The sequence below is a fragment of the Trachinotus anak genome, unplaced genomic scaffold (assembly GCF_046630095.1).
Source record: "Trachinotus anak isolate AG129_WGS33_773 ecotype Australia unplaced genomic scaffold, CSIRO_AGI_Tana_v1 ptg000018l, whole genome shotgun sequence".
Taxonomy (NCBI): domain Eukaryota; kingdom Metazoa; phylum Chordata; class Actinopteri; order Carangiformes; family Carangidae; genus Trachinotus; species Trachinotus anak.
This window is the reverse complement of record NW_027273869.1, coordinates 19,569,316-19,583,201: the sequence shown is the minus strand read 5'-3', so window position 1 is coordinate 19,583,201 and position 13,886 is coordinate 19,569,316. Positions and strand designations below refer to the sequence as shown.

Sequence of the window (13,886 nt, the reverse complement as noted above, 5' to 3'; positions counted from 1 at the left end):
ATGTCACAATATCTGAAAATCGCATCATGTTACTTAGTGAGTTATTGAGTTAGTTATGTAGTTTGTTAGTTATGAGTTTTATTTGTTTTCATTGAGACCATGAGAACAAGTTACACATGTTGTGTGTTTTATTGTTGCTTTAATGGCTGATTTAACATCTGGCCAAAGAACAACAGCCGACACTGAGCCCACACATTTACAGTGAACCTGATTAATGTGCATTGTCTCTGGAAACAAACACAAACAACACACACACTCAAACACACACACACGCACACACACACACACACACAAACAAAAAAACGTGTATAAAAGTTTATAACAACATGAGTCACACAGAAAAACTCATTAAAACAATCACAAACTTTATTGAAATGATCAGCAAGTTGAATTTATTACAGAAAAACAAACACGTTCAAATGTAATAAATCGCTAAATGTTTTTATTTGTAATTGATTTGCTGATTTAATTAATTCTGTGCATGTATTGATTATTTCATTCGTTCAGTATCCTGTTCTCCCTCCCTCTGTCTGTGCTGTGATAAATGACCACAGACAGTGACACAGTGAGGTATATAAAAGTGCTGCAGTAGGAGCAGAGGGAATCAAACACACACACACTTCCACACACACTTGCTCTCTCTCTCCACACACACACACACACACACACACACACACTCCGGCTCTGCGGCTCCACGCGTGCAGCCTGGACAGCGACCAAGCTTCTCTCAGACAACCTGGATGTTTTATTCCAGCCTTTTATCTCCTCTCTGTTAATCCAGATGAGCTGAGTTTGATCTGCACCGTTTCCAGCCAGACTCCAACAACAAGCACAGCGGGATCCGGACCCCGGGCTGCAGCTGTGCTGCTGCGTGATTATTACTTCTGAGTGCGGCTTCACTGGAGCTCAAACTTGTATCCTCCGAGGACAGACCACCGGGGACATGCCGGGGTTTGTGGCTTTGTTAGCCGCGTTTGCAGTCCTCTCGGCCAGCTTACAGAGCTCCGTGGTCGGGGTGGAGATGCTGGGCTCCGTGGCCGTGGAGGAGAGCTCCGCAGCCGGGGTGAACAGCACCGCGGTGGCCAGGGAGGGGAGCCGCGGGGACGGGGACTCAGGAGCGGGGAGGGCTGGCTGCCCCGGCCGCTGTCGGTGCGGGGTGGACGGGCTGCTGCACCGGGTGGACTGCTCGGACCTGGGGCTCCGGGAGATACCGAGCAGCCTGAGCGTCTTCACATCCTACCTGTAAGTCAACACCCAGGGCAACCTGTTGCTCTTAATCTGCACGTATGAACAACAACTCAAATTGGTGTGTGTGTGTGTGTGTGTGTGTGTGTGTGTGCGTGGATACTACACACTCGTGAGAAACGCAGCACCTGTCCCGCGCATGTCACGTAGCCTGGAGTTGTTCATCTGGTGGTTAAGGCGGTTCTGAAGAGATTAGTTTACACTCACCGCCAACACAGAAAGAAAGTCACTGAAAGTAGCAGAGAGGGAACCTTTGAGAAGTTCCACAGGTTTGCTGAAGTTTCTCTAGGAGAGTAATGGAGCGTCAGGTTCCTTGGTTCCAGAGGGTTTTGAGGAGGTTTCAGCCGCCCTCTTTTTCAAGTGGTTCCACAAATCCATAAGATCATTTCAAATGTTCATGAGGAGGTTCCTTTGGTACTTGAAGCGATTCATAGAGCTATCGAGAAGTTCTAGATGTTGTTGAAGAGTCTCAAAGGCATCTTTAGAAAGTTCTAGAGATTTCAGTGGTTTCTCAAGATGTTTCAGGTGTCCTCCTCAAAGACAGTTAAGGGGTCTTAAAGTGGCTCCACAGATCCTTGAGGACATTCCAGATGTTTAGGAGGAGGTTCCACTGGTACTTTAAAAGATTCCTGGAGCTACTGTGAAGTTCCAGGAATTGTTGAGGGCCTCTTTAGAAAGATCTAGAAGTGCTCGTGCTTGGGGTTACTGAAGGACTCAAAAGATCTGAGTGGTTTTCAAAAAGGTATTGGGAAAGTTTCTACCTTCTTGAAGAGGTTTTATGGGTTCATACAGGTTCCACAGATCTTTGACTTCCACTGGTACATGAAAAGCTTTCTGGAGCTATTGAGAAGTTCCAGGGGCTTTTGAAGATACTGTATGTTTCCTTAGAAAGTTCTACAGGTTTTTGAAGAGGTTCAAGTGGTTTTAAGAAGGTTTCAGGTCAGGGCTTCTGAAGATGACCTACAGGAACTAAGTCAGTTCCCAAGAGCTTCACAGAAGTTCCAAGAATTCCTGAGGAAGTTCTTCTTGAAAAAATGTTCGAGTGGAACTTCCTGGAGCACCTGAGAAGGGGTTCCAGGAGTTCTGAAAGAGATTGAAGGATTGCTGGAGCACTTGAGGAGGTTCCAGTAGTTCCTGAGGACAGTTCAGGTGTACTTGGAAAGGTTTCATTAGCTTCAATGTTCCAGGTTTGAGATGTTCAAGAGATCTCTGAAAGTTTTCCAGTGGTTTTTGAGGAATGTTTTCTTGTGGAGGTTTAAGGGAAGAGACATCAGGAGTTTCATTTGGTTGTTTTTGGTTCTAGGAGTTTGGTTAGAGGGTTAGAGGGGTTCTTAAATGGTTTCCAGGATTTTTTGGGGACATTGAAGGCATTATTGAGAGGGGTCACTCCACATGTGGAGAGACTCCAGGCACGTTTCAGATGGTTCACAAATTCTTAAGGAAGTTTCTGTTTTTCAGAGAGGTCCCAGAGATCCCAGAGATACTGGGTTCAAGGAGCTTAGAGTGATTCTTGAGGATGTTTACACTTGTGGGTGGAACTACAAAATGACGTCTGCAAGTCCTGAAGTTGAACTTAGGTCAGGAAACAGATGTTTATAAATTTAAGCCGTTTTAAAGGAAATAGTCATTCACATCTTAATCAAATCAAATTGAAACATTTGAGAAAATGTTGTGTTTTTGTCATTAAATGTTTGTGAGGTCTAGTCATTAGCAAATAAGGCTGTTAACTCATCTATAAACTGAAGATATGCCTTGTTAAACTGGTCCAAAACAGTTTGTTATTCACATGGAACAACGTGCAGAAGCTTTGCTATGGTCCTTTAACAACTGTGTCAGTGAAGTTTCAGTGTTTCTACTTGAGTGAGCGACTGTGGTCTGAGTTTAAACTCCTGTTAAAGCGAGACACTGAAATTAATTCAAATCCATTTCACCTCACAGCAGGTGACCAGCCTCGATACAAGACATGTTTCAGCTCTGGCAAAACCATTACATCACTGTACGCTGTGTGTGTGTGTGTGTGTGTGTGTGTGTGTGTGTGTGTGTGTGTGTGTGTGTGTGTGTGGAAGGAAAACCTGCCCATCTTGGCTGTGGTCTAAAAGCAGCACAATGTCCAGGATTTAAGTTTCACTCTCATTAAAGAAAACCTTCTTCTATTCAGAATAGCTCTGTGTGTGTGTGTGTGTGTGTGTGTGTGTCAATGAAAGCACTTTCCTTACAGTTTGTCTAAGACAGGCAGATGGACACACACACACACACACACACACACACACACACACACACACACACACACACACACACAGCGACAGTCGATCAAAGGTTCTTTGTGTCTTTATTAAAGCTCCAATCAGGAATTGAATCCAACAAAACATCAAGGAGTTTCTGTGTGTGTTTCTGTGTGTGTTTCGGAGAGTTGTCGCTCCATAGCTGTGTCCCATCATCTGCTGGTTACCAGTATCCATCGGAAGCTGGTCACCTTTTGATGATGCGTTCAGGTGCTCCTCGTCAGCTTGCTGAGGAGCAGGTGAATCCATCTCCTGAAGTGAGATTAGTTTTTTTCAGCAGAGACATGTTGGTCCTCGTGGCCTGCTCCAGACGTTCACACATGACCACAGACATACAGGGCGTCACACAGAAATATTTCATCTGTCGCTCTGATCGTCAGGGATCCTGGTGCTGCTTTACCACTGGGACGCTCCACTTTGTTGACCTGGAGAAAAGTTTGACTGCTTCATGGTGGCGAGTCGTTACAAAACCAGCGGTTCCCGTCTTTTTCTTGCTTGTAAACCTTCAAAGCGAATGTGAGCGGTGGTGGGCAGAAGTCACCGGGTTGATCCCTGCACCAGCAGCCAGGTTCTTCCAGTTAAACTTCCCTAGATAAATACAGGAAAAAAAAGAGAAAATAAACTCTACCCATAACCTGAGCAGTCCAAGAGCAGACATTACTGAAACACTGAAGAGGTCAAACTCTCCAGTGTTTCACAATAAAAAAATAAAAAGGATTTGAGGAAAACTTCCTATCTTGTTATTCATCTTACGACCGCAGAGCTGGATTCAGATAACAGGGTTTTTTGCAGGTCTTTAAAAGTCTTTAAATGCAGTGAATTTAGTTCCTATTAAAAAGCTCAAAATTTCATTCACCAAGGTTTTGATTTTAGAAAATAGCAATGTTAGTTTAAGAAGCTCATTTATTCATAATAGGCAAATATTTTTAATTGATTAATCCATCCATCTCTTTTTCCAGTTTATCTGGGTCCAGGCATTGACCCTATATGAGACAATGGGCCCCCACCCCTCCGAAAAAAACTCCCAGACACAAAATAACTACAGACAGTGGTTGTTTTGTGTCTCTTTTGTGGTCGTTGTGCATCTCTTCAGGATAGTCCTGCCTCTCTTTGTAATCTTTTAACTGAACACTGCAAATTTTGAACAGGAGATATTAACAATCTCTTCAGACAGAGGCTCTGACCCGGGGGCCCCTTGACCCTTTGGGGCCCTTTGAATTAGCTCAGCCCCCGGTCAGAAACACACCAGTACCTCTGAAGTGATTCGCATGTTGTATCTTAATTGTCTAATCTCTACACAAACGTATAAAACCCATATTTTGTGTGTTGTGCTGGAACTATTTCTTGACAAACAACAGCATATCCCCCCGCCCAGTAGTTCTGTGCTGTGCCCAGTTATTTTTCGTGTTTGTTTGTGTACAGATGAGACCTTCCCTCAGTGTTTATTGTGAGTCGGTTCATGAATTTCTGTACGTTCTGCTTCACTGTGAGAACTTTTAACCACTTTGTGAGAAAATTAAACAGTAACTGATCTCAGACAGACAGAAACGAGGGAGAGTCAGTTTACAATCTGCTTCTGTCCGTCTGTCTGTTTGACCGCCGTCACTCTGAATACTACCATCTGTCAATGGCTTTGTGAGTGTGTGTGTGTACACTAGCTGCATGCCTAAGCAGTGCTGTCTGAGGCCTGAATGGGCCTGTAAGTCTCTATTCTACCTCTGACTGACAGCAGGAGCACAGGAATGCATTTAGCTGCAGCCTGATGAATGAACTGATGTACATATGAAGGATGTTTGCAGCCATGCCCCCTTTTGGCAGCCATATTGGAAGTCCTGAGCTCTGTCAACAGCTGAACTGACCATTTAATCTTTGATCTGGTGCCTCATTTGGCTCCTGTGAGATTTTTACACTAAAAAGCTTCTGGTTGTTTTCTAAGTGAGAGGTGGCTTTAATTCAATTCCATGATGCAGCTTAGAGACAGAGAGACAGGTAGAGCGACAGACAGGTGAGCCTCCTGCCGTCAGCCTGACCTCTCTCACGACCTCAGAGTGAGACAGCTCGTCCATTTACCTGTGCAGGATGTTTGGACGGCTGCTCTCTGGCTGAGAGAGAGCGCTGAGCTTCGTCAAGGTTCAGTTGAGCTCAGCTGTCGTTGAGTGCTGCTTTTTGGACGCCACGGCCCACAAAACACACACACACACAAACCTACACACACACACACACACACACACACACACACACACACACACACACAGGTAAATGGACTACCTCTCTCTTCCCTTGAGGTTATGACAGACAATATAGATGCAGAGCTGTAGATTGAACTGCTGTTAGCATGACATGAATTGAGGGTCTTGAGTTTCTCAGCAAAAGTCTCCTTCAATTTAACATGTTAATAAATCATTAGTGGGTTTTACAATTATCCATCAAGTGTGTAGTTATAAATGTTAATAATCAGTTTATAAATGGATTTTGGTCCAGCAGCTGTTTTACACAAGATAAATGGTGAAACTGTCCAATGGAAACATGTCACTACTGAATAATGATAAAAATAAAGAAGAATTTAATGGTTTATAATCTATAATGATGATTTATCAACAATTAACAAAGCCATTAGTTACATCTTATAAAGCCTTTATAAACGGTGTCTTTTCAGAATAAGGTACCTTCGTATTTGTAACTGTAAATGCAAAGAAAGATGCAAAAACCACATTAAGTATCATTTCTGCCACAGACATTTTCCCACACTTGCTAAACTTCCTGTTACACCACTGCACCGCTTTTTATTTGTTTCCTTATTATTTTGATTATTTGGTAAATTACTACAGAGCTTCACTGAAATTTCACAGCTTTTAATGTTTTTTTTCTACTGTCACCTACTCAGGCACCAGGAACTGACACGACCCGAGATATAGTGTAGATATATAGAATATAGATATAGATATAAAGTAGATATTGAAGATTGTTATGTTAAAAATCTTGACCTCGACTTGTGATGTTGTGATTAAGTTTTATTATGTTGAACGTTTGTCTTTCCCAATATAACAACATAATTACATTTAAAGTCTTCGCAGCGTCAGGCTGTTTGTTTGCAGTGAAACACATGCAGATCTGTGGGGAGCTGTTGTTTATCCTCCGGTATCTTTTTCTCTGGAAGCAGACAGCAAAGACTGACAGGACAGATCGGGGAATACACCCCCTGCGTTCACTTGCCCCGGGGGGCCCCTGCTGACCCGCCCCCGAAACACTGAAAGAAAGACAGAGTGAAAGAGTGAAAGAGGACAAAAACAGAGAGAGGCCTCGCTGTCACATTACGCCTCCAAACTACACAACTCTCTTTTCTTTCTTTCTCCAGAGTTTGTCTTTCTGCGGGCCACGGACATTTGAATAATCGTCTGATATCCATCAGTTTGAGCCCGAGGAGACGGAAAAAAGACAACACATACACACAAAGCTTCATCTAACTCATTACCGAGAGGGAAAAAAACCATAAAACATGGTTAATGTATTCGTCTTTTCTTTCATCCCTCTGTTCTCCTTGTTCTTCATACATACCGCTTTTATTCCTCAGTCCAGAGGGAAAAAAGATCTCAAGTTGTACAATAAAATGGTTCCTGATTGTGGGTCTGTAACTCAAACTGTGACACACATGATCCTGAGGAAAAACAAACTGAAAAGAGAATAAAGTTTATACAGTATTGTTCTTCATTTGGGTAACATCATGCCTTCAATCTGATAAAAAACAAAAACACTTTTTCTTTTACATTTTTGACTTTATGTGAGATATATATTACAACTTTTTCTTTGTTTTTGAATATATTCAAAAACTATTACATCTTAAATCTGAAAACATTATGACTTAAATCTACAAAATAAAACTTATATAATTTAACTTTTATAACTTTTTATACATTTTCCTTAAGATTTTTTACCTGATTCACAAAAAATTATAACTTGATTCTTTTGAATATTAAATTAGAAAAATTAGCAAAAACTGCCACTTTTTATTTTTTGTTTGTTTTACTTTCTTTTCGACCTGTATGACTTTTCCTCTTGATTTTCAGAATATTACAACTTTCAACTCAAATTATTTTTTATTGTAAATATTTCATTAATCAATCTGGAAAATATTAACTTCGATATAAATAATCACTTTTTTCTTGTAAATTTTTGACTATTTTCTTAATAATATGAATTAATTCACAAAATGTGATCAGTTTTTCCTTTTCCTTACTGTGCACCAGGAATGTGGTTCACCAGATGAATCCAACTGTTTCAAAATAAAAGCTCAAGCAGTGAAAGTCAGGGCAGTGTAAACACAATACAAATAGTAAGTACAAGACTTTTATATACGACTGTTGTTTGAGGTTTGACATCATAGGTTTCACCCAGCAGGGTAATCAGTGCTGGATATTTCCTTATTGTTAAAGCACAACAATAGCACCACCATTATCATCATCATCATCATCATCATCATCACCATTACACTGTGTGTCTCAGTAATGTCCCACATCTCAGGACTGAAGTAAACCAAAACACACAACACACACCACAGCTGGACCAGACAACCATCATAGTTATTTTAAGTCATTTATCAAACAACAATGACAAATATTTCCTGGTTCAAGCTTTTCTGTTTCATATATATAAATCGTTGTTTTTATAAAGCAGGCGTTCTGCAGTCGTCAGTTTCACTTCTGGAAGCTCAAGATGCACATTTTTCTTTACCCTCTGATCTTCATGAATAAAAATGAATACTCAATTAACCAGTAATCAACAATTCAATCATTAGTAAAAAGATATGTTACAGTAATAGCTGCAGCCCGAGCTAGCAGCTAGCAGCTAGCATTAGTAGTCTGAAGAATGCAGATGATATAACTAGGACATGAAACAATGCTAAGCTACCTGTGATTCAACATTAGCAAACAGGCCAAGAAGCTAACGTCGCATTAGAGGCACAAAGCTAACAGAGAAGCAATCAAACTTTGGCTAAAAGATACTGATTCGACATCAGCGAAAAGGGAATGAAGCTAACGTAGAGCTAGCAATTCAACATTTAACAAGACCCAAAGTTAACATAACATTTGAAGGTAAAATGATCAAACACCAGCTAATTAGCGCTGGAGCAAGCTTGAAAAATGATCAGAATTTCTACAGTTTGTTGGTAGAAAGACATTTTAAAAAAAGGATTTTACTGTTTTTCAAGCAGGAGCTTTGCTTTTTGACTCATTTATGACCATGAATTCTTCTCTCAGTAAATCCTGTTTGAAATAATGACCCAACTTTCTGTAAATAGTCCAGTTTTTTTAACTGTTTATATAAGATATGTGACCACATGTAGGGAGCTTTACAGAGCTCTCAGTCTGGGTAATGAACAACTCTGTGTCTGAAAACACGCTCACGTATAAATATATATATTTTGAGTGTGAGTTAATAAATGAAGTGAATGAGAACTGCTTTCAAGCACCGCCATACAAACCTGAATGTGTGTGTTAAAGCAGTAAAAGTCAATCAGCCGTAACGCTGTTGGTCTGGTCAGAGTAAAGGTACATTCTGCTAAAATAAGTCCAAACAAACCCTCTCTGTGTGAGCGCACTACCTGTCGACAATGTTGTAAAGCTACACACACACACACATTAACAGGCTTTATGGTGTTTTGAGAAAGTTCCTTAACAACCAGTATATTCAACCTGCAGACACACCCTCACTGTGTGTGTCTGAGACAGAGACAGCCTGTCTCCCTTTCCTTTCAGACGGAGCCCTCCTGAGTGGAAAGACGCTACCTGCCGATAGTTATCAGGCGCACAGAGAGCAGAAAATAGACGGGCGCAGATAAGGAAAAGAAAAGAAAGGAGAGAGAACGTCATGAGCGCACACAATCACAACATACAACAAACGATGTCCCTGTCCCTGCGAGCCAATCAGAAACACTGAAGTCACCTTGTTTTGGCTTGAAATGGAAATTACCTTTTTAAGAAGCTGACGTTGGCCCCTGGTTCTGTTTCACCCCACAAAACATGACATTACACGACATTACTAAAGGTTTGTAGAGCTCTGCACAGTGGATTAGATTAGATGCTGACATATTTGTGACCAGGAAACATTGCATTAATGTCATGTTTGCTTTTGTTAGCGTTGTGCTGACGTTACACTGGTATTCCACAGGTATTTTGTGGTCATTTTCCAGGAACATTAATGTATTATTACACACAGATGGGTGACAAACTTTGGAAAAACCCACAGTGGAGATATCAGATGAGATATGACCCAAAAACAATATGAATTATTATTTTAATCTTCCGGTCCTTGTCCATTTTGTTCTGGAACATAGTGAAAATGGCTCATGCCATCTCCCAGAGAAAACCTCAAAGAGTTAATGTCGTATGTTATGGTAACCAAAAGCATCAAATCCTCACATCTGAGAAGCTAAAACCAGAGAATATTTGGTAATACTGATATAGGTCGTTAAATTAGCTGCACATGATGTGTACAGATTAATGTAATAATCATCTCAGATTTCAAACCAACTGAGCACCACATGAGGAAATGGGGCCAAAAGTTTGCGGACAGGGGTGCACAGAGGGCTGTAAACTGTGTCCACATACTTTTGGCCATGTAGTTGATGATGTTTATGCCTTCATTGGGGTTATAGTGTTTTTTTGCTTTAATTTGTCAACCACACACAGACAAACACCTCGCTCCATGTGATCCACAGGTGTTAGAGGTCATTGAAAGTCCTGGAACTTCAGAGCAGAGCAGGGAAACCTGGTTTATTCATTCATTCTTTTCTTGCTTTCTCTCTTTCCAGTAACTTCCACTCCCGTCTTGTTTCTCACTCAGGTGTGTGTTGACTCGTTCCTCTCAGCAGCTCTTTGAAGGAGGCGTGAAGTCCTGTGTGTGTGTGTGTGTGTGTGTGTGTGTGTGTGTGTGTGTGTGTGTGTGTGTCCTACCTGAGTCATGAGTAGACGCTTTGTCAAACTAAATGTTTTTATATGTGAAGTGTGTGTGTGTGTGTGTGTGTGTGTGTGTGTTGAATGGTCTCTGTGTGTGAACACAGACTCTGTGGCCGTTTTATGACCTCATGTCTCTTTAATAATTCATGAGGCATTAATGCAGTGTTTGTATTTCTAATTGGTCGTTTGGATCAGGATGTTGTTTGTTGTGTTTTTCTATTTAAGATCTAAAAAATGTCATAAAAGCTGCTGTACATTATTTTTTTATCCCAAAAGTTGATTTATTTATATACATTTTATGACTTTCCATTACATTTATTTGTGACTTTACTATGTAACTGTACAGTTTCAAAACAAGATGTTTCAGTTGTGTCGGAGCCAAAAGATGTGAAGGTAGAGAAACATTAACAATCACTTCTCTCTCTCTCTTTTTGTTCTCAGTGATCTGAGTATGAATAATCTGACTGTGTTGTCCAGTGGAGCTTTGTCCAACCTGCACTTCCTGGAGGAGCTGTGAGTTACACACACACACACACACACACACACACACACACACACACACACACACACACACACACACACACACACACAGGTTCATTCCTGTCTGATATGTCATCATCTACTGTGTTTGAGTCGAGGAGGTGACATCAGTTTTCCTTCCTCAACACCTGCTGAAATTCCAGGAATCTCAGAGTGAATCAAAGCTGCGAGATTCCAGGTTGAACAAACAGAATCTGTATAACATCTTACAAGCAAACTGATGAGTGCTTCATTCATCCGTCTCCGAGAAATTACATTTATGATGTAGGGAAAGATCCTGATCTGGTTTAAGACAGAAAAAGTTCACAGTGACTTTAGACACAACCAGTTTATTTAAATTTAAAGGTCCATTCAGTCTAAAGGCAGATGTCCATGTGTGTGTGATTATAAAGCAGGTCTAGGTTCTATATTAATACTGTGAAAGTATCAAAGCCTCAGTCCACAGAGAAATGCACACAGCCTGTATTCAGAAACTGAGCCTTAAAACCAGCCGTCAGGACTTCTGGAACTTTGTGATGTCACAACAAAGCAGTCTGAGTGGCTCAGATCCTCTCTTCTGATTGGCTGACTGACCTGTTGTTACTAGAGCTTGATGGTTTTTGGTTCTTAAAACCACAGATATATCTTCTGATGGAGATCAACACTTCAAATAAAACACTGGAGAAGTTAAAACATGGACCTTTAAGTGTTTTGTGGTCCTGTTTACAGTTTCTGTTTCCCCAGTTATGCAGATATTGGACTGGATAATGTTTTGCAGAGGGGCCACAGCTCTCAGTGTATCAGCTGATCTATGTGTTCATGAACTGGATGATATGAGCGTGTGCAGTGAGGGTGTGTGAGCGGGCGAGCAGCTCAGATATCTGTGAGGATACGATATGTAATCCCATCTGTCCTCACCTACCTAAGACTGGATTACCAACTGGGCAAAACAGGCAACTGTCCAGGGGCCAAAGACCCCCAGGGACCCTGAAAAGCCCCAGCCTCATTCCACATCAGTATATAGACTCTAAATAATTTGATGAATTACAAATTTGCAAATAATTTGCACCACTAAAATGTACAAAATCAGGCCTGAGTCAGAATCTAGTTTGAAGACCTTTAACTGTTTTAGTTTATATTTTGCACATCTGAAGTTGTGTTTTATCAAATTGTATTTTTCACTGTGTCAGGTTGTTAACACAAAAAAACCTGCAGCAAGGTTGTATTACTTCATCATAAGTAATGTGATGCTGAAAACTATGACTATTTTTCTTATCAGTAGGTCTGACTTTTATTTTCTTTAGTAACAAGTGATGTACAAAAAATAATTTGTCTTTAATGTTTGTATTGGTTGGTTCCTGGGGAAATATTGAAACTATCATGCAGGTTGGAGGACCCCAAAACAGACCCTGAGGGGTTAAACTGGCCACGCAGCCCAGCAGCAGCGACACTTTCCTGCAGCTGAAGTGTGCAGACGGACTCTGATGGACTAAATTAAAGCTCAGGGTTCGGCCTGCGAACAGCTGACCTCACAGAGACCTGAACATGACTCTGACTGCTGTTCTGCTCTGCTGCCAGCCATGTGTGTTTATACGTGTGTCTGTGTGTGTGTGATATTTCTCACCGTGGCGTGAGAAACGTCACTACGGCGATAGGACACCGCAAGAGGTGCATGCTGGGTACATGCGGACTGGCTGAACTCTGTGTGGCCTCGAAAAACACACAGACCTGCAGGACCCATTACAGCCCAGTGTTTTCTACTGGTTTGAAAATCAAGACTTAGTGAGAATATCATGTTTACTGAGGAAGAAGATACTTCACCATGACTGACTGATCAATGACTATTGATACTTAACTAATCAGGAAATGGTGCACAGCATATTCCCACTTGTTGCTGTTTGATTAGTATTATTCATCCGCCATGTTTATCTGTTGTTATGTATTTTACCAAATCTTGCAGATATATTTGTTGTTGATAGAGCAAAGCATCTGAAGTACAACAGCCACTATTCTTTATGCGTTTTAGCTCATCTGAATCTTTTTGGAGCTAATTTATAAGGTTTATGCTTTGCACTTGGGGCTCCACCTGTTGCTCTGCAGTCTGACTTCGCCTCCTGCTGCATATTTAAATTTTCTTTTGAGAGATGTTCTTCTTCTCTGAGGCCAAGTTAGTGGTTGAAGAGGTGTTCGTATATTTTGCTTGAGTAAAAGTAGCAGTATAACTCTGTTACAGGTAAAAGTATTATCAGCAAAATGTACTGAAAGTATCAGGTTCCACAGTTACTTATGGTGGCCCATAAGTGTCCCACTTCAACCCTCTCCCTCTCTCTCTCTCACACACAGGCGTTTGGCAGGAAACGATCTGTCGTTCATCCCCAGAGGAGCGTTCACCGGCCTCTACAACCTCAAAGTGCTGTAAGTCCGCACACGTTTCTGTACTTCAGTGTCAGTGACACAATGGTTTCCCTGGCCCCTTTACCCTGAGCCTGAACCTTAAAACCAAGTCTTAACTTTCAAACAGCCCTTTGAAGTTGGAGGGACTGACCAGCATGTTCCCACAATGCAGAAATGTCCTCACAATGCACACATGTCCTTACAATGTAGAAATGTCCTCACAATGCACAAATGTCCTTACAGTGCAGAAATGTCCTCACAATGCACAAATGTCCTCTCCACAATGGTTTAAAGCTGAAACTGGTCCTCACAGAGATAGTAACACGAGCTCACAGCCACACTGTAATAATGTGTGGTATGTTTACTGGTGCTAATCATTCACAGACACTTTGAAGACGTCGTCTGTCTCAGTTTAGTGAGTTTCTGCTGTTTGAAACAACACTTCTGTTCACTGTTTACCTCCCACATGTTTACTCACATGAACAGATTATTT

At 41.2% G+C, this 13,886-nt stretch overlaps 1 protein-coding gene across 1 annotated transcript in view; it reads left to right on the top strand.

The window, feature by feature from the left end:
• The first annotated feature begins 943 nt into the window (after positions 1-943).
• The window catches only part of LOC139635314 (leucine-rich repeat-containing G-protein coupled receptor 5-like), a 32,469-nt gene continuing 19,526 nt past the window's right edge, over positions 944-13,886 (top strand). Inside the window, exons 1-3 of the mRNA XM_071502502.1 lie at positions 944-1,242; positions 10,922-10,993; positions 13,343-13,414. Coding sequence (XP_071358603.1) covers positions 944-1,242; positions 10,922-10,993; positions 13,343-13,414 — 443 coding nt within the window. The remainder of the gene's footprint in view (positions 1,243-10,921; positions 10,994-13,342; positions 13,415-13,886) is intronic.